The sequence below is a fragment of the Gallus gallus genome, chromosome 12 (genome assembly GCF_016699485.2).
Source record: "Gallus gallus isolate bGalGal1 chromosome 12, bGalGal1.mat.broiler.GRCg7b, whole genome shotgun sequence".
In the NCBI taxonomy this organism is placed as follows: Eukaryota; Metazoa; Chordata; class Aves; order Galliformes; family Phasianidae; genus Gallus; species Gallus gallus.
The window spans coordinates 9,998,124-10,018,598 of record NC_052543.1 but is presented as its reverse complement, the minus strand read 5'-3'; the positions used below and the strand labels follow the sequence as shown (position 1 = coordinate 10,018,598).

The window sequence follows — 20,475 nt, the reverse complement described above, 5'->3', positions numbered from 1 at the left end:
GCAAGCAGAAAGGACAAAAGAAGAGAAAAGAAACCATCTGTATCAGCAACACCACTGCTTCCTCAAAATAGTTTGGTTGAGACATACTCCAAACTATCCTTCAGTCCTCGGTCATCCCCTGCAACATGCATGAACAGGCACTGGAACAGGTTGCCCAGTGGTGTGGTTGATGCCCCATCCCTGAAGGCTTTCAAGGCCAGGCTGGGTCAGGCCCCGGGCAACCCGATCTAGCTGTGCATGTTCCCTGTTCATTGCAGGGGAGTCGGACTAGGTGGCCTTTAAAGGTCCCTTCCAACCCTAAGGTCTCTGTGATTCTAACTAAGAATTTATCAGCAACAATGTGACAGCCACACTCAGAAACACTTGGATCAGAAAGCCACCAAAATTCTACACAGACTTCTTTCCCCCCCTTTCTCTAACCCTACAGCTTTTAGAAAAAAACTTGTTTCATATGCAGTCCCCAGAGGCGAGCATGCATGAGTAATTTCTATGTTCCATAGCAAATCACCTTTAAAGCCTCTGAAAATCCATATTCCAAAAAATCTTCAAATTTTGGAATAGAAAAGAAACCAGAGAGAGCATCAGAAACTCATAATATCGGCATTTTGCTTTGTCACTAACTTTAATATCACTCTAATCAAATCAGTGAGACTGTGGAAACGATACCAAACAATACCAGGTCAGGAAATACCATCAAATCCCTCAATTCATTGAAGAAGTTAAGACTTTTAAAATTAGGTTTTTCCAACTCAGCCATGTTAAACTGAAGGGCATTTTGTAATTTTCAGGCAGAGGGCTGAGGGAGGGAAAAGGCAGAGCATGTCACAGAGCAGTCTGAATTCTGGGCAGCCTGGTCTGGTGGTTGGCAACCCTGCACGTAGCAGGGGGGTTGAAACTCAATGATCATTGCGGTCCTTTTCAACCCAGGCCATTCTATGATTCTATAAACACCACACAAGTATTGTGGAGAAACTCCAGCTATGCATCAGTTGTACCACCTTCTCAAAAGAGATTTAGAGAATCTAATCAACACAGCACAAAATCAGCTGACGTAATTATCAATACAAATCCCACAAATCCATTTACGAGTGCCTTCACAAATGAACTGGAAATTCAACAAAACCAGCTAAATCCTACAGAGAATGACATCTCACTTTGGAGCAGGAAGGCCGTGCTGCTCAGAGGACTGTCCCTGTGGCCCAGCACACAGTGTGACCTGTGAAATGAAGAGGCAAGAAACATAAGCCCAGCACAAGGAAGCACATCCTGCACATTCCAGGAGCGTGCAAATCGCCCAATGGAGCACACCTTGGCTGAGGGCAGTGGTACACTGGATTCCAAAGGAGGGAGAGCTTCACCAGCTATACCCCTTCAACCTCAGCCCAGCTCCAGGCCATGGGCAGTATCTAACCTCCAGGAAAAAAAAAAATCATCTTCTGGACACTGCTCTTGGTAAACGCTTTGCTTTCTGCTGGAGGTTTTTAAACAATGAAGGGGAAAGAACGTGGTGGAGAAGGAATGAGGTTTGAATACAGAAAGAGCAGAAGAACAGTAAGCTTTGACCTTTCTTCTAAAACGGGTCACAGTTTTAAGCGTAATATGCTACCACCAAGAAAGGTAGGCAATTAGCCTCTGTCTAAAATGAAATGCATTGCAATTGCTACTGCTATTATGAAAACAGATGCAGGAGGCTCATTTACAGCAGCTAAAAAAAAAGGGAAAGGAAAAGGTCTGAGCAGGAGGGCTAGGAAAATGCCCACAGACAAGGAACTACAGGAGTTGAGCTCTGACAACACCCCAGATATAAATGCAGGGCAGACAAAATATGAAAGATTAAAACAATAATACATGATCAAGGAAGAGGAAAGGAGAAAAGATTATAGGTGGGAGAAGAAAGGATTAATCTAGAAATAAAACTCATTAGCAGAGCCTCCCCAGTCACAGTGGAGAAAATCCTCAGCTTCTCTGCTGTGCAATGGGACAGAAGGCTACGCACACACAAACCGTGATTTCAGATCTTCCTCTCCCCCTCCCACTGAAGGATCTAAATCAGGTCTTTGGCTGGAAAAGAAGGGATAGGTTTTCTTAAAATGAAACAAAGGGCATCCTTCTCCCTGCTATCCCTTGAGGTAAGATGGAACGAATGTGATCTTGCTGCATTTTGACACACCGAGAGTTACCAAATCCTCTCTATCACTGTGCATTCCCTTTACTTTATTTAACAAATGAAATCTCATCAACTTATCCTTCTTCTATTATCACTGCTGACATCAATCTGATAATATTGGCTTGGTGTGGAATCGTGCTATTATATGTCCTCTTGATATTTAATTTAAGAGAAACGTCTGCAGTGGGGTGAATATGTGAAGCAAGCTTTTTATTACTGGCAGCAGTAAGGACGCTGGGAGTGAATTAGACATTCATCTTAGTCAGGGCCAATCTAGTGGCTCAGAAGAGGTTTTCTTCTTAACCCTCTCCTAACTGCTCAACAGCGGCAGGTAACGGCTGCTCCAGTCAATAACTGCATTCATTTGTCTTGGCAAATTCACTTCTATGTGCATATAAACCCCATGAAGAAGTGCTGAGCATCTGGGAGGTTAAAGCAAGGTTCTCCGAGAATTTCCATCATAAGTGCTGCAGTAGTGAGTAGAGTGCTGGTCTAAATGTCCATCAATTAATCAAGGAGCCACACGGCTCTCAAAGACAAGCACACAAACTCATTTCAAGAACTGATTTAAGGCAGTAGCATCAGTACGCAGATCCCACAGGCAGGCTTCAAACACAGCACAGTGGCTACCAGCTTGTTGCTGCTGACAGCTTCCCCTTTTGGAAGGAGAATTATGGGCTTGGTATTGGAAAGCGAGGGAAAGCTGGAAGATGCGTATGCAGTTGCTACTATTTCCACCCTGATGAAAAATCAGACTAGCCAAGCGGGGATGGAACTTTGAAGCTTTAGGACTTGACAGCTCCTTAAACTAGTCCAAAATCCACAGCGAGTACCACGCCGTCACTTGGCTTTACTGGGTAGAACAGCAATCCCAGATGGAATTGGAGGCAAGATTCTTTCTACCTTTTACTCTGGGAAACCATTCAAGCTGAGAAAAAACACTTAAGACAGGGACTGAAGGTATCTAAACCTAGACATTTAGATACTTCTACTCAAAGTGAAAAATCAAAGACACCCAGAGTTTCTTGCACAAGCCAACTTCAGAATAGCTTGCTCCAGTACAGAAGCCGCCTAAATGGTGCAGCAAACTCAAATTTCCTGTGGGCTGCAGAACCCAATAACCAGATTAGCTACTTTCTGCTGCACTATTTGACTGCAACCAGTGTCAGAGCTAACTTGAGCAAACCACATTAATCACCACCATAACTACAGCACAGACAGCCTCAGAGGTCAGCAATGAGGTGCACGGGCTGCGATGAGAGCGAAGCCCAGGGCACGCAGCAGCAGTTTCTGTGTCGGAAAGGAATCAGAGATGTGTCAAATAGTTGGTTAGCATGGTTGTATATCCAGGGTATACCAGATGTATTTCAGACTAAGCTCAGCGATGTTTGGTCACATGAAAGTGGTGTGCTGCACTGCACATATACAAAACCGCTAAGTGGTTAACTGACCTGTAAAACTGCATTCTCCCTTGGGTAGCAGTTGGCTCTGATGGCTCCTCTTTAACATGTCAGGAAAATAACTCCAGACAGATGCAATACACAGCGTACAGAAAGATTCCATCCTCTCTCATTACTGCATCCTTGACATTTACAGCAGAAAATTAAACACAATTGAAGCATTTCATTCACATATAACAAACTCATCAGCACAGAACAAACAGCCAAGAAAGCGAACTTCCATCGCAGGATGCTGTGCTATCACAGAGCAAACACTGGTCTGACTACAGCCTATGGGATTCCCTGACCCTGCATGTCAGCTTGATAACATGGCTTGAATGAAAGGGCACAGTCATTTCTCTCACCAAACAGCTGCAAAATAAGAGATGGAAGATTCCTAATAGATTGTCCAAATATCTACTGAAAAAAAAATAAGTACTATTTAAGCTACATAACCAAGCACAGTGTAAACAAACTGCATGCCTCACAAGAATAAACTAACATTATCAGGAAGGAAATATTTCTGATCAGTCTCATGTATTCAAAACACTGTTCAGCAGCTTTGCCACCGATCTGCATGGAATATTCTGCAGAAATAACATACTGCATAAAGGACATGGATTAAAAGGAAAGGTGAAACCTCATGACAATCTTCTTAAGAATAGGGGTACTACCTCCGCATTTCAGCTGTGGTAGTTGCATTCCTAAATCCTTCCCCTATGTCTTTTCATACTGTCTGCAACACACTACTGCACAGTGCAGCATTTCCTCTCTCTTTCTCCCTCTTCACAGCTGCACTCCACTAGCAGGTCACCTGCTTCTCTTTTCCCCTACCTTGTCCATGGAAATGCCTAATGAATACATATTTATGAAGTACTTTAGTTTCCATGCAACTCTGTGATCCTAGAAAATTTGTCACTCAAACACTTCCCAATCTCCATTCTTCTTTTGACAGCTTGTTTGAAGCTGTCACACAATTCCCCACTGCAATTTGTGCACTCGGCGCACCCTCGTCCTTTCCAGGACAGATAACTCCTTCCCTTCCAATCACAGATGCCCAGAAGCTGTTCTGAAATCTTCTTCTGTGTAACTAATTAGATCCTATCACTGAGAACAAAAGTTAAAACAGACGACCACATCTCAATAGAGTCAGCAACTTGTGGTGTCACTGTGCTGCTGGAACTCCTTCAGAGAAGACAGTCTAACTTGACCGTGTTTTCTTTAGGAAACAACAACAAAAGCAACTTCTTAAACATTCAGACTGAGGTGGGATGTAATATTCAGAGCTCTATATAACATCTAATTTTGGAATGCTCATGGAAGTCAACAACTGCGTCTCCATTTCACTGATGAAACTCATGCAAAGAGACTGTGTGACCCACACAGCACAGGTTCCGGCTCTGTATCTTACTCATTTCCAACACAGTGCAAACTCTTCTCCCTCCTACGTGACTTATCCTCATATACGTGAGTAGCCATTCCCCATTTAAGCAATAGGCCACCCAAAAAAACTTCTATTTGTATTTATTTGTACGGATGCAGTTTCTACCACGTTTAGCTGGCTTAGCAGCATCCCTACAGTTGTAGGCACTGGTGGTGGGTTATAGGTTTTGCTGACTGGGGGTGGCGACTCCCCACCAAACCTGCAAACTCAATCACTAATCATCCCTATTAGCATTCTGCATGGCAGATGGCAGGCAATGTGAAATAATGAGAGATTTCTCCCCACAAGTGGATAATTTCAGTGTACATGGATGTGAATTCTTTACTGATTACGACGGTAGAACACTGAGTTACAAGAAACTGTCAGTTTGGAAGATGAAAGGAAAACTACAGCCTCTTGGCTGCCTTGCCAAGAGATACAGAAGTTTACAGAACTGGATCTCCTGCCCACAAAGCCATGCACCATTTTTGCCAAACTACTAAAAGTTGACTAGCAAAGATGAAGAGCCTAAAGTTAGCAGCAAAATGGTCTCTGGAAGCCAAGCAGGAATGAGTCAGAATCTTGTTGCTGGAAGGAGTTCTCTGAATCAGAAAGGAAGCTGGCTCAGCTCCCACAAGGCAGAAAAGCAATATAGCAAGCAATAACTGAATCTGAAAACAACACACAGCCCAACAAGTGACCCGAATAGGGATTTTCTTTCTTAAGATAAAAAACATCATCTAAAAACTGGTTAAGAACTCAGGTCAGGAAGCGTATGCATGCAGTGCCAACCCTAAGAATATTTGGGTTGTGATAATGCTGTAAGGTCAGGGGAAGCGTCTGCTGGAAGAATGTTGGCCCCATTATTTTTGGTACACAAAACCCCCTCCTAAAAACACTCTTACATAACCGAGTATCAGTTATGCTAATTTCATGTAGCCACAAGACATGAGGGACAGACACATGCAGTAATTTTTTCCAATGTGAGATGATCTTGTAGTGATGTCAGACTGCTAAGGAAATGTTCTTTTCAAAAAGAAACCCTGGCCACTCATTTAAACAGCGGTTACTTTCCTTAAATATCACTCAGCACTGCACTGAGTCCTTTTAGTTACACACCAGACCACACGAAGGGGCACTGGTGATGGACGAAAGCATGAACCCAATAGGATGTTCTGCGCTGACGGAGGGGTGCAACCTGCTGAAGATGCAGGGAGAGAAGAGAACAAAGCCACCAGCATTGAGAGTTCAGGCGGGATCTGAAGCTAAACATCCACCTCATTAAAAATCCCCTTCTTTGCACATGCTCTGATCTTCAAAGCCACAGTGCCCCCTCTCAGCATGCTGTGCAATTTGCCGAGTACTGACTCAGCAAGATCCCCATTAGGCATCTCTCTCATCCCCCAGAGAGCAGCAGGAACAGTGCTTTCACAGAGGAAGGGGGTGGGGAGGTTGGGATTTCTTGTTTGTTTTTAAATAAATATTATTTCAAGAAGTTTTCCAAGAATTGAAAGAAATCCTTACAAAAATAACTTCGATAATGCAGGCAACACATGAAACATGTCAGGTGAGCTAATGACAGTGCCTACCTCAAGCTGCTCCACTGCATTGTTAATGGCACTCACAGTCAGGTTCAGCCCATGGGAACACGACACTGAGATGGTCTCTCTGAGGAAACTCATACTTGCCTTTGGTCTCTCCTATCATCCCTCCAGGAGGAGGCTGACTCAACAGCAAAGACATTTTGCACAAAGCATATAATCCCAAATCAGGAACACAATTACTGTTCAAAATAGCAGCATTGCCCTTGAAATCACTTGTTAGTGAATTAATGACCAGATTGAACGGAGTGTTACCTCAACTTTGCTTTAGGCTCCTAATTAGTAAACAAGTCATTAATTCACTGGTAACAAGTGGTTTCTCAGGCATTATTGCTTCTGACATCTTTAATTCACCACTCTTTTTGGAAAGCTTCCCCAGATAACTATAGCTTCCATCCTTTACAAAGCAGCCCCACATCCCAACCTCCAGCACACCATACAACAAGCACACAGGAGGAGAGAGGCAGAAAAACCTGGAGTGAGCTTATGCAGGTCATTAATTAATAATCACAATACCTTTTCCTAATTGAAGCCAAGGGGAGCACGGGAGCACAGGCACAAAGACCTTTCAAACTTCAGCGTGGACATGTCATTACATCTAAATACTCAACAAAACACTACAGAACTTGGAGAAATCTTCATTCCACCACCCAGGGGGATACGTGACTGCCAAACCAAGGGCAGCAATCCGCCTCTATCATCCCCTGCGTTCTCCAGAATGAAGAGTTTTGAGCTGAAATATTTCATGTACTCCAATGCACAAACTACGTCTGAGTTTTAACAGCTGCACAAACATCTACGCTTTTGAAAACAATCTGGATTTGGCCTGCCAACAAAGCCTGATGTAAGAGTTTTATAATGGTAACATTACTGCAGAATACAAGCGCTTTCCATGTAAAAATCGATAGTAATAGAAACACCCCTAATAGACCACAGGGAGTCTTTGGCACCTCTTCCTTTGCTATTCAGGTTTTATTTTATAAACTCCCAAGTTCTCCCTATGTACGTTTGAAGAAATACTCTTACAATTTTGAGACGATATATTAATATTTCACACCCGTTTTTCAGCACTAACAGAACCGCAATCTCAGTTCATTGGGCTGATTTATTATTCATTCCTCGACATGCATAAAAGGAAAGATGATACTGTGAACAGCAGAGCAGCACATCATCTTACTAAGTGGGCAAAAGGAAAGCCTTCCTTCGAAGCAGCAGCTTAGTAATCCCCAAGAAGAGGGTTTCAGAAAGAATACACAACAGTTGGATAATGCATGCAATCTAATACATTTTTTTAACTGAAGATCAGCCCCAAAAAGGATAATCTGGCTCAAGTGGAACATTTGCACAAGTCTGTTACACGCATTTGACTTTTGTCACCACAAACCATATTCCTAAAGTAGGAGGGGAGCAACACAACGCCTGGAAATCGATGCACTGGTAGACAGTTGCTTAACAACAGGCCTTCCAGGATTAGTAAAGAAAATGTTTACACGCTAATGTAAATGAGTCAAAATCATTTTCAGTTCTGTTTCACAAAGTCCCAAAAGCCTTTATTCCAGAAATACTCGCACCATCTGCAATGGCACAAAGTCAAAACTGACCCACCTACTCTCTTACCTGTTGTTAAAATAACTCTGCGGAAAACAGTCTCTGCCAGCAGTATTCCTACAGCCCATAAAAACCAGCTTCATCAATGTGAGAAACAGCAAAGCTCTGACTAATAACCCATCTCCTTATTTAATGCTTACATGGAGCAGACTAGCCACAGACAGACCAACCACCAACACAAACCAAGCACTGAAAGAAGAACAAGACTGGGGGGAGGCAAACATTTCTGGGGAAGATGTAATCACTGCAGTCAGTGTGCAGAAGCACTGCGCTGAGATAAGGCTGAGGACAAGCTCTAAGCACTAATCACAGCCTTTTATCCCCGAAAACTCTTAAATCCCTATTGCAAGGACTCTTAATTTCAAGGCTGAATTAATCATCTACCTAATCTAATGATAGGAGAAATCTCAAAGCAATTTTGTTTGAAAACTGTGATGTCTTTACCCTTTCTCCTTAGGCTTCACGACTGTCCACAGAATAACTATTTCAGAGCTCGACTTGTGGGCACAGCCCTCTGCTGAAATAGACAGGAGCTTATTAATGTTGATATCTACCACGAAGCCCTGTTTCATCATATAAGTACCTTACAAACTTTCCAGATCTACACAAAGGAAGGCAAAGAAAAGAACAGGTAGTTCTCATAGGTTCCAGTTACTGCTGTCATTCTAATTGAGGGATCAGTCTCACGAAATCTTGCTCAATTCAATAAAAATGTTCATTTCTGTGAGTCCCAAAAGCGAGCCACAAATCCCCCCCTGCAGCAGACAGCCCATCTGTGAACTTTCTCCCCCTGCCCCACGGAGTCAGTTTGGTTCTCAACACCACGTTCAGCCCAGGAGGATACTTAGGTGCTCGCCAGTTTCTCTAACGTAATCATCTTAAACACTGATGTCCATTAAGTTTAAAGATCTCAGGACCATTAAACAGACCTCTTAAATACCAAATCCCACGCGGCGTAAATCTCTTTGGCAGTTTCCCCACTGGAAAGCTGCCTTGGATTCAGGGCTGATCTCTATCAGGATAAGACACCGATGTTCTTTACGTGCTCCTGGATAACAGCGCAGAGCACACACAGTTCTGTGGGCACAACATGCAACGCAGCACAGCCGTCGGTAAGCAGCTTCAGGGGGGGTTCAGCAAGCTATGGGGAGATCTCAGAGGGAAACTCGCTTCCGAACCATTTTATCTTTTAACAGCTTCCTAATCCCCTCGCCCCATTCCCGTAGCTTTACCTTTCAGAGCAAGCCGCATCCCTCACCCATGGTAACTCCTGCAACCCAATTTAACAACTACAAAAATGAAAATAAGACAACCTTCGCAAAAGAAATCAAATTTATTATAAAAAAAACAACACCAGAATTCTGACAATAAATCTAGAGTGCCTGCACTCAGCTATAACCTCTTTACTGATGCTTTTTTCCTTCCCCTTAACAGATTCAGAGACTGTAATAACATTTAATCCTCAGAAGCTAATCTAAATGTAACACTCAAAAGAAGACAAAGACAACGCAACTGAAAAAAAAATTTGGCCACTGCCTTTTGGGAGTGCTGCTTTATCCCTGGAGCGAGCGCATTAATAGAGCTTGGAATGAAATGCCATTTTATTCTCTGTAGCGGGGAGGGGATTAGCAAGTTGTCTTCTCTAAACCCAGTCTGAGTCATGGCTCTATGAGCACTGAGAAAAGGATGTGGAACGAAGCGAAGGGCGGGGAGCACTGGCTTTTTATTTACACGCCGCTTCTTTTGTGGGTGGTTACTGATGTGCAGTTTGCTAAACAGGGAAGGAAGGAAAAAAGTTCTAGGTCCCCAGAGTAATTCTGCTGGTTAACAAAAGAGAAAAATAATAATGCATCAATTATAATAACATCATAGAGACAATATGTCCGTGGCGAGAGTCCAATTCACCACAGCATGTAAGCAACAAGGGCAAGTTGCTTAAGGTGCTGGAAGCCGTGCTCACTGGTTTCTTGTTGCTAGGATCTTCTTCCTGGGAGATAGAAAGAGCTTGGACAGAGCCCAGAACAAAGAACGAGACACCGAGGTGTCAGAAGCAGGCTGGGCTCAAGGTGAGGAGATGAAGAAAAAAGCATGTCACAGCAGCCAGGCCACAGAGGCACCCTGCCCTGAAGTAGGAACCAGGAGCTAATGACTGTGTCAGTGACTTAATATGAAGCTCTGCACTCAAGCACTTCGCTTCTGTTCCTATACAAATGGAGATGGTTTACCTGCCTACCTCGCAGGCATGCTGCAAAGCATCACTGGTAGATAGCTTGTGCAGTATTCTTAAATCCTGAAATGCTTGATAATCATTAAGGAGAGAAAACGGTCAAGTGTTCCATGCACTATTTGTGCAGAGCTGTGGATGTTGATAAAGGAGTTTGCAAAGGTCAATAAATGCCAAGAAAATGCTTTTTTGTTTGTTTGTTTCAGGTATTTCTTATCTTTGATTCAATGCAGACTCTGAAAAAACAGCACACTCACTATGGAAACAGACCCAACGGTAGCCTTCCCTTCATCCAGCAGCTCTACCTATACACAGTGGTGGCAGACAGCAACAAATGCTGTGCAGACTGGTCTCACAATGGGAAGGTGCCAGAGGCAGGTCTAACAGTTGACAGTGAGACAAGGATGGGATAAGGTGGGGATGAAACACTATGAGATGGAGGAGATGCATTTTCCTCATAAAATGGAGAAAATGCCACTCCTGATCTGCTTTTAATACAGGAGCTGTTGAAACCCAACACTGCAAGCACGCAGACCTGTGCTTCAGTCTGAATTTGGCTACATTCCAGTTCATGTAATTTTCCTGGAGTTTACTTGTGTCATCCAAGTTACTCGATCTGCATAAATCAGTCTTACCTAGCTTAGCACTTACTGTGCCTGTATGTCTAATGTGAAATTGCAAAACAAGATGAACAAATTATTATTTCCACTGAATTCACAGGACCTTGTAATTTATGACCATAAACAGGCTTCATTTGAATGTGCAAGGCCTAAAAAGAAGATCTCATAACAAGCAAATTTCAAGTCCAACCAAACAAGCACAAATATCAGCATATGAAGGAAGGTCCCCTGACTCTGTCCCAGCTATGTGGTGACCTCACCTGATGCATATGCACTCATTATGTCTTCTGCATGTTGTACACTGACAACAATCCCAAAAAAGATGGTTGCATACTGCTGTATGAATCAGACGCAGTGCAAACTGATAGGCTAAAGCAATGATTCTTCCCTCACATTCAATTATCAGAGGGTTAGATCAGTCCTAGGTTGTCCTAGCTACTTGCTGTCCTAGGCTCCAACATGTAGCTCAGAGCAATACTGGTTATGGCTGACAACTTGAACTGTAAAGGAATAGAAGCATGATGTTCACTTGCTCCCTCAGTTTCACTATTGCCACACAGCTTCCCTCTCCTCAAGGTACTCCTCAGTCACGTTGTCTTTTCACGATGAAATTCTAGTAGGGCAGGTGTCCCTCCTGGCTGTCAGGAAGGCAGATCAAGGAATCTGTCCCCTTATGATAGGGGAAGTTCATATGCCATTCAAACAGAAAAGCATTGTACAGTAAGGCCAGAAGCCAGGGATTGGCAGACATTAAGGACTCAAAGTGGAAGGCATCTCCCCACCCCTTCCCTACCACAAGACCATAACCAAGAAAACTTATTTGAATCCTGAATGAAAATAAGTCAATTAGCACTTATACTGGCTCCAGCCAGCAACCCTTATGAGAAATGCTTCCATTAGGAGAGCATGTCCTATGTTACCAGTTTTCACTTCCACAAGAATCAGAAGAGACCAAATTAAACGTCAGGAATCCAGCTTAAGAATACTCTAAAAATAGGTTCAAGTCTGTAATAGGAAGTAAAGCACATAACCCAAGGTCACACCTCTTTACAAAGTTCTAAGATCAGAACATTGCCACATCTATTCCCAACATTTGATCACAAGCCTGAAGCAGCAAATAAGAGAAAACTCAACTGATCAAAGATTCTCAGAACTTTCTCGATTATTAATTTTTTTAAATTTTATTTTAAAACTGCACTTACGAATTCTACTATGGAAATCTGTATGAAAATCAATGTGATGTGTTAGCTGCCTTGTTTTGGCTTCTTTAGCAACTTACTGCTTCACTGTCCAAACAAAAATGTGAAATTACAACAGGTTATGCGACGCTTTGGCAGCCAAACTTAATTTTAAATGAAGACAGCACAATATACTGTATACTCCACTAACATATTCATCACTGATATATAATCTATTTATGCAATTAAGTATCATACAATCTGGACTGGACCCAACTGGACTACATATGTTGCTACTCCAGTTTGCTGCATGTTGGCCAACTGTTTACCCAACTGAGATCTGAGTGTTGCTCATGACAGTATAATTGCTTTGGATTCATTAATAATAAGAAATTATAGAAAATATTTTTTTTTTTGACAGCTGTTAGTGAATGTAGAACAATAAGCCATACAACACTACTGGCAAATACAAATGGAACTTAGATACTAAATATGCTCATGGCAAAAAGACAATACAAAAGGTCCACTAATTATACCACGGCCAGTTAAGGAGGTCAGAAATATCACTGCACCCATTTTAAGAAAACATTTATGCTAACTACAACGCTATTTGACGGAAATTCACAGGGCTACAAATTCAACTACTTGTTTTTCTTCCTTGGACAAGGAAAAACTTTAGAAGTGACATTTTTCTTTCTCACACACATTAGCCCAGTGCTGGAATGTATAGGCTAAATACATTGGGTCAAAGTTGAAGCAGATCAAACATGTTCCATTGCTATTATTTTAAAAAACCCTGGTAAATATTCCCATTTGATTTGGACTTTCTAGTCCACAACTTCATTCTTGCTCTTCCCTTGAAAGACCTGAAAACTTTATACTAATTTCTGTCAAGCTCAGCACAGAAGGAAAGGATGGTAGTATGCAGCTCCTCAGCCTCCTAAATATGTGACAAGTGGTAACTTCACACTCTGTTTACCAGATTATCTAGTGCCTTTACACACAGCATCACAAAACACAACTGGAGTGCAGAAGAGAACAAAAATGGTTTCTCACTTTATCCATTCCTCTGCCTTGGTGGCTGCCTCCTGGTACTGCTCCGACGTCAGCTTGTAGATTTCTGCATTCTGCAACAAAGAACATAATGCTCAGCTCTAAAAATGAAAGGCCTCTCAGATCTTATCCCATCAAGGATATATATAATTCTATAATTAATAATCATTTCCAACAACAAAAAGCATGTTCAGTTCAAAGAACACAAAAAAAAGCTTAAAAGTTTATTTGCAAGAAAACATATCAAGGCTACAACACATCCAGAGAGGTTATGGATGCCCCATCTCCGAAGGCATCCAAGGCAAGTCAGATGGGGCCCTGGGCAGTTTGATCTAATGGGTGACAGCCCTGCCCATGGCAGGGGGTTGGAACTGGATGATCATTAAGGGCCCCTCCAACTGAAGCCATTCTATGATTCATGTCTTCCTTACACACTTCACCTTTGTGAAGGAAAAGAGAGGGCTTTGATTATTCCACATAACCACAAAAACAAGGTGTTTCCTACCCCAAGTTATTCTGAGTTAGGCTGTGCTTTGTTCTTTTACATTAATTGCTGTGAAGAATCTTGTAAGTTACTGACGTGCAAAGTATCAAAATTGGCTGCTAGCACAGGAAAATCCATTTTACATTTCAGTGCTTCTACTTACGTTACTTATTCTTTAAAAGAAAATTATGCTGCCTGTTTCCCTTTTAACAACATTGGGAAGCATAGCAGGTATCAGCTAAGGCTTTGCCAAACGGAGTCTGTAGTGTCTTGCTGCAGGGCTTAAGAGGTTTGCACTAAATTCTCCTGAGCTGGCACAGAAAGTCTTAGTTCAGAGCTGCTCAGCCACTGAGCACTGAGGATGAATTCCTCCTGTGCTGCACTGAGGCCCTCCCAAGCAGAGCAGCAGGAGGAAACTGCCACGTACCCCAGCAGCTTTGCTGCGTGGGCCTGTGTCACTGAACTGCTGATGGGGCTGCTGCAGGCAAAGCCTCCGGACTTCATGCTGCAATTCCCTCACTTAAAGCTCATCTGTGAGGCCTTTAGTTGGAAAAGGCACATGCAGAAAATATGCGATACTCAAAGAAGTGACAAAATGGTACTGAATGCAAGGACAGCTATTCATTTAGGGCCAGGTGTAGCTATCTTCTCTCTTCAAATTCAGTCATTCTAAATAGAACGCTACTCCTGCCTTTCTTTATTTATTTTCCCATAAAGGCAGCTATGGTCCTGCACATGGTTAGACTACACATTTCTCAGTGGTTAGAGAAAGGACAGATAACTCAAAGTCTATGAGCAGCTCTGCCATTGGTGCAGTCTTGGGCAACTCACCATTTTCCATCTGCAAGCCAGGGATAACAGCTACCTGCATCACTGAAGTTGTCTAAAGCTTGGCTAATTCGAGGGTTTATAAAGGTTTTCAAAGCCTAGACTTCAAGGTGCTCTATTTAAGCACTTATCTCTGGGGTCTGAATTTATGTCACATACTGGAAAAAAAAAAAAGCCCCACAGAATAGACTTTCCTTCTCCAAACTTTGACCCAGGAGACAGACTTAAAGTGAAAAATCATGGATGAGTAACCACTTCAAAATGCATTTTGCTATCAAAATTGCCATTAATGTTTTCATTTACTTACTTGCTACATACCGGTCAAACTTCTATGCTATTAAACCCATTTTATTCCTTCCTATAATGAAAAAGTTCAGCTTTTAATGGAGCCTTTTCCCTGTCCTGTAAACAGACCTCACGACTTTCAGCTCCCTGCTGTTACTTATTCACACATGGAACCACAAGACCTGTGCTCCATTAATTAAATTTGCCATTAAAAATTAAATAATATGAGTAAGTAGATGTAAGCGTTATCTCCGTGGGTTTCATAAGCCTCACTGTTTCCCCCAATTACTAACCAAGCAATTTTCATACTTTATACGGTCTGATTTCTCAAAGGGACTGGAGTTGAGAGATCAAAATGAGAGAAGGCGGGAAAGTGAGAAAGCAAGGTAGTAAAATTAAGCATTTTTCAGGCAATAGGAAGTAGCCCCGTCAGATACCATTAGCCTGCAGCACTCTGCAGTAAAACAGCAGCAGGAGAGGAAAACAGGAACAAATACGTTGTACGTGAGACCCAGCATGATTCTGGCATTTAACCCACCTCAAGACAGAAAAAAAATAGCCAACAGATTCATTTGCTGATTGCGCTGTCAATTAAAGTGGATGCGGCACAACCTTGCCCACTTTATTATGGAGAGTTCATCTGCCCAGTACTACAGCCAGCCCCATCTTCAACTCAATCAGCTGCACGCATGGACAAAAATAGCTGGGAAAGAGACCAGTATGAAACAGCCCCACAGCCTGAAGCTGATGAAAAGCAGGCAAGTAAGAACCTGAGCGGAGAAGCAAGATTCTCAGCGAGGGGAAGATCGGCCTCAAAGAAACCACAAGGAACATGGCACAATGCAAAGATCAAAGAGGGGCACAGACATTCAACCTAAAGCTGAAAGCTGCTCTGTTTTACAAATTAAAAGGATCCAACTGCATGGGATTTAACTGACCCTCTTGCGCTGGATCAGAACTCTTCCCCTTCTTCCTCCTCCTTTCCCTTCAAAAAGCCAAAAACCCAATGAAGCACTATTTCCGATGCTATGAACCATTATCTTCAAATGCTTCCTCGAGTAAGAAAAACACTTTTACCATTTAAACCCAAGTTTGTTCAACAAGAGGGCTTGTTAAACAGGTTTTCCATGGCCTCCAGGCCTCTTCCTACCTTGGGAAAATGGTGTTTACTTCAGCAGCACAGAAGGGCCTTTCAGCACAGGCACAGTCACAGCAGGCTCTGTCATTCGGGAACAAACTTCCCAACATCCTCCATCTATACAACTCCAGATGCAAGATCTTTCTCAGTATTTTGCCCCATTGCACTCTGGCAGCTCACAAAGTTTCAATGTCTAACAAATTGCACGACTCATTAAGTTTCCAAATGAGGAAGCAAGCCAGGAACCACCCAAAAACTTCCAGTGTCTCCAACAGAGCCACCCACCCACCAGGGCTCCTCAGCCGGATCGAGGTGCGGTATTTGCACTTGAAAGGAAGACAGGGCTGCCCAGAACCTTAGCAAAGACATTTAACTTCCTAAAACAATATTCAATCGCCCAGCAGAATGGAACATTCAACACAAAATTAGAGGACACCCATGCAGCTTTTAATTTACTCTCACAATATTTGATGCTTGAGATAAAATGGCAGCCCGCAAAGAAAAAGTTGAACATGAGACCTCGACTACTATTAAATCAAGCTCCTAGCAGTCTTAGTTGCAGAAATAAGCTTAAAAACATGACCAAAAGACACTGTAAGGGCTCAAATAACAAGAGACAAAGAAAGAATGAATGAACCATCTAAAACGTTTCACTTCTCTCAATAAAGCTGAGCCTTAGGGGAGCCAACCTCAGAACATCAGAGATGTCATATGGGGAGAGAGCTCTCCAGAGAGGACGAACAATCAAAACAAAGAAATGTTAGTTTGAAAGATTTTCCCCTGCTATTAAATGATGGTTCGTAGCAAATAATAAAAACACCGAGAAGTTATAAAAATACATAACTAGAGCCTAAAGACCAACAGAACCATTTTCCTTTAACCTGCTGCTCTGCTGCAACAGCTTAGCTGCTATATCCTCGCCCCCTACTCTTCCCCAGAAGCCTTTGGACTAACAATTCCCTTTCCAAAGGGAACTGGATTTAAAACTTGAAGCTGTATTTTCCCAGCGTTCCTCCACCTCTGCATCTCACTATCCCACCCAGGTCCTTTCCACAACATAAAGCAAAGGAATCAAGAAAACAACGTAGCAAAAGGAGTTCTCAGGGCTACTTCAGGAGGGAAAGTAATTGGAGCGTAAAGAGAAAACCCTGCCAGCTCATTCTCACACTGACATTAAACCACATTCCTTACAACTTCAGTAAAACACGCACTACTTGCGGTAACATGTAAGACAGAAAACTAAGCATCATGAGCACGAGGAACTAGAAATGAATTAGACTGTAGGCGCAACTTTTGGCAAACATCAAGCAGCAGCAAAAAAAACCGAGCCTGGGATATATATTTCTCCATCAGGTTCAGAGTGGGTCAATAGATCAGAAGGCGTTGGGATTAAAAAATAAAAAAATCACCAGAGCTATCTTCAGATATTTTGACACCTCAAAGCACGGGAGCTTGTCAGCGGTCACAGTGTTTAAAGATACAAGGAGGATTAACAGCTGTTGAAATGCTGCCAGCCTAGATGAACGCTAGCGATACCTCTGATGAAACGGAGCAGGCCGGCGGAGGCCTTGACAAATGCTACAGACGACAGCCGGGGATTAGATGGTACAATCTGCCTCCACCTGACAGGCACATCGCCTCCATTCCCCTCCTGATGTTGGCTCTCGCAGGCTCCCAGCAGACCTCCAAGCACAATTTGCAGGCACACTGGGAGGAGTGTGAGAGCCACAGCCACGTTACAGGAGAGAAGAGGGAAAGGAAAGCAGAGGTTACTGCCCCTGGATCCAACATCAACTGGAAGATGTTCAAATTCCTCCTTCTGACTGCGTCTGAAGTACAAAATAAGACCCCACCTCTCCCCAGTAAACCAACACACAACTGCTGCCTAGCCATGTGCTTGGGGACAGGGAATGCAGTGCTCTGGGCATCACTCAGCCAGGGGAGCAGCAGAAAGCTACAGAAAATCCTCAGTCAGTGCCAGCTTTGGAAGCCTGCTCACATTACTGCCTTAGGGAAGCGAAGATGCGCTCAGGGTCTCCCAGACTTCCCCAGGTTGCTGGTTCACACACGCTATAAATCAGGATGTTAGTTCTCATCTCTCTGAAGTCTCATGCAAACGGCTCCTAAAAGATCTGAAAAATTACTGCACCTACTTGTACCCCTCCCACAGGAACAGAGGCAGATGAGCCAAACTCATCTTTTTGCTTCATGACCCTTTGAATCCGTTGCCATCAACCTACACCATCAATCACTGCTTTCAACCTTGGCCCAGAACTGGGAGCTCGGGAATTCCAGGACAGACTGCAAGAAACAAGCTCTGCATCTAGCTAAAAGACAGCACTTGTGCTTGATAGGAATGAGAAAATGCAAGTTCACATACACAGAGGCCAATTAACAACAAAGAGAAAACTGCATATAAAGTGTGTCCTGAGAGCACAGAAGCCAAGGGTTAAACAGCTTTTATGTGAATACAAGCATTTTGCTCTCAAAAGGTAACAGAGGAGAGATGCAGGCAACTACAAACACAGCTTACTGATAAGGAGAAAATATTTTATTTTTTTTTTTAATCAAAGCCAACTTCTAAACACAGCACTGTTGTTTGCTGTTCATGTGTGGGTTCGTCCACTCCTCCTGCTGAGAACAATAATGAAACAAAAGCATTGAATTTGTGTCATTCTATTCTTTCCTTTGGCAATGGTCTGCGAGATCATAAATTTTGGATTAAGATTCAGAGAAGCCAGAAAAAGAGCAATGTCCACAGAAACAGCACAAGAAAGTTAAACTAGTCCTGGGCAGAATTACTTTCCTGTTTGAACAGCTCTTCTTGTGACTGTAACATTATCTTGGGCTGAAAGCAAAATATTAATTCTGTAGCATATCTAGAGAGCTTCTCAGAGATAAAATCCCACAAAATACCAGTCCTCACCGAACCCCGAGGTGGTAGGTTTGGGGAGAAGCACCACAGCTGGGGTTATCCTGGGGATAACAAGCACAGATAGGTGAAGTTGGCCCTACATCACGCCATGAATCAAACAGGTCTCCTCACTGAGGTGCATCACCAGGGTAAGAATGGGTTTGCAGTCTCAGAACAAGACTGCACACCGAAGTCAGACTGTCTCCACAAAGGTACCCTGGAAAGAGACCAATTAGAACACAGACCCCATGGAAAACAATGTGAGAGCTCCTCTGAAGAGCCGCAAACTGGGTGAGAGTGCCTCACTGGAAATGAACAGAAAAGCCTCACGTTGACTTCCAATCAGAAAGACAGACAACAACATTAAGAAATCATTACTACAGAGGTGATTAAAAGGGGAAGAAGGGAAGAAGGAGTGGAAAAAAAAACACCAGAAAGAATTAAACGCTGCTTTTACACAAGATTGCTTTAAAGCACACTGTTCTGAAGGACCGCAAATACAGCATTATTAATTCTTCAAACACAGACTCCAGAAGGTAAAAAGCACCTTCAAAGAGAAAGGCCATGAAATGCCAGCAGGCAACCCAGGCTTCCCGACAAGGACAGCAATAGCAATGTGAAAGGCCCAGATTCACGCTACAGCTGCAGTAGGAGAGCCCTGCTCCTCATTCTCCCGGCTGCAAGTCTAATATAGGAGCTAGGAGTCCTAGGTGAGGAATTCACAGTAAGTGCCCGAATCAATTATACCTGACAAGTGCAGGTAAACAGGCTTCCCAGGCATCGATTACACATCAAGGGTTTTCAGCATTTGCAACAGAGATCTCCGAAGCCTGGTTGGGCTGCAGAGCGCAGTGCCTGCAGCCCCATGGGCCCCATTGCAGCCACGCACCTGCAGCTCCTACCTGCAAGCCAGTCACAGGGCCAGGAGCAAGAGACTGATGCCAGGGTGCTGCCCCTGCCAGCCAGGCCTTGGACAAGAGACTGACAAGCATGTGGAGAATCAGTGTCAGTGCAAGCGGAAGAGAGGGGAAAAAGTGAATTATCAGAGCATCCAAAGCACCGCAGCGAAAGTTTCACTCAGAGGCTGACCAGCACTTCAGAATATAAATACAAGTGGCAAATTGGCAGCCATCAAGTACTTGTCATACATCAGAAAAAATGCTAAGTACATTCCCCCGTCAGACCCATCACAGGAGCTTATTTCGGGAAGAAACAAGAAGGATATTGCAGCTAAGTTAGATGCCATCATGCCAAAGCTAGGATTTGACAGAACCTCCATCAGAACTCCCACCGCCTCGGACAGGAACACGACAGCTCCAGCACCCTGCTGAGAACAGCCCTCAGCGCATTCATAAACTGCAGGCAACCGGCCCACTGAACGGCTCCTATCCCATTTCCTATCCCATACATTGATATTCCCATATCCACGCTCCCATTCCTTTCCACAACAGGGAGCTAAGGGAAGCAACGCGCCAGCATCCCAGAGCAGGAGGGACCCAAGGCAGAGGAAATG

General features: G+C 43.3%; 1 protein-coding gene across 9 annotated transcripts in view; it reads right to left on the bottom strand.

The window, feature by feature from the left end:
* Nucleotides 1–20,475, bottom strand: part of CHCHD6 (coiled-coil-helix-coiled-coil-helix domain containing 6) — a 101,827-nt gene that overhangs the window by 33,335 nt on the left and 48,017 nt on the right. For all 9 annotated transcript variants that reach the window (XR_213009.5, XM_040646789.2, XM_040646791.2 and 6 more), the window contains one exon: nt 13,317–13,387. Coding sequence is in view for 8 of the 9 variants with exons in the window: in XM_040646789.2 (XP_040502723.1) it covers nt 13,317–13,387 (71 nt within the window). In the remaining variant the exon portion in view is untranslated. The remainder of the gene's footprint in view (nt 1–13,316; nt 13,388–20,475) is intronic.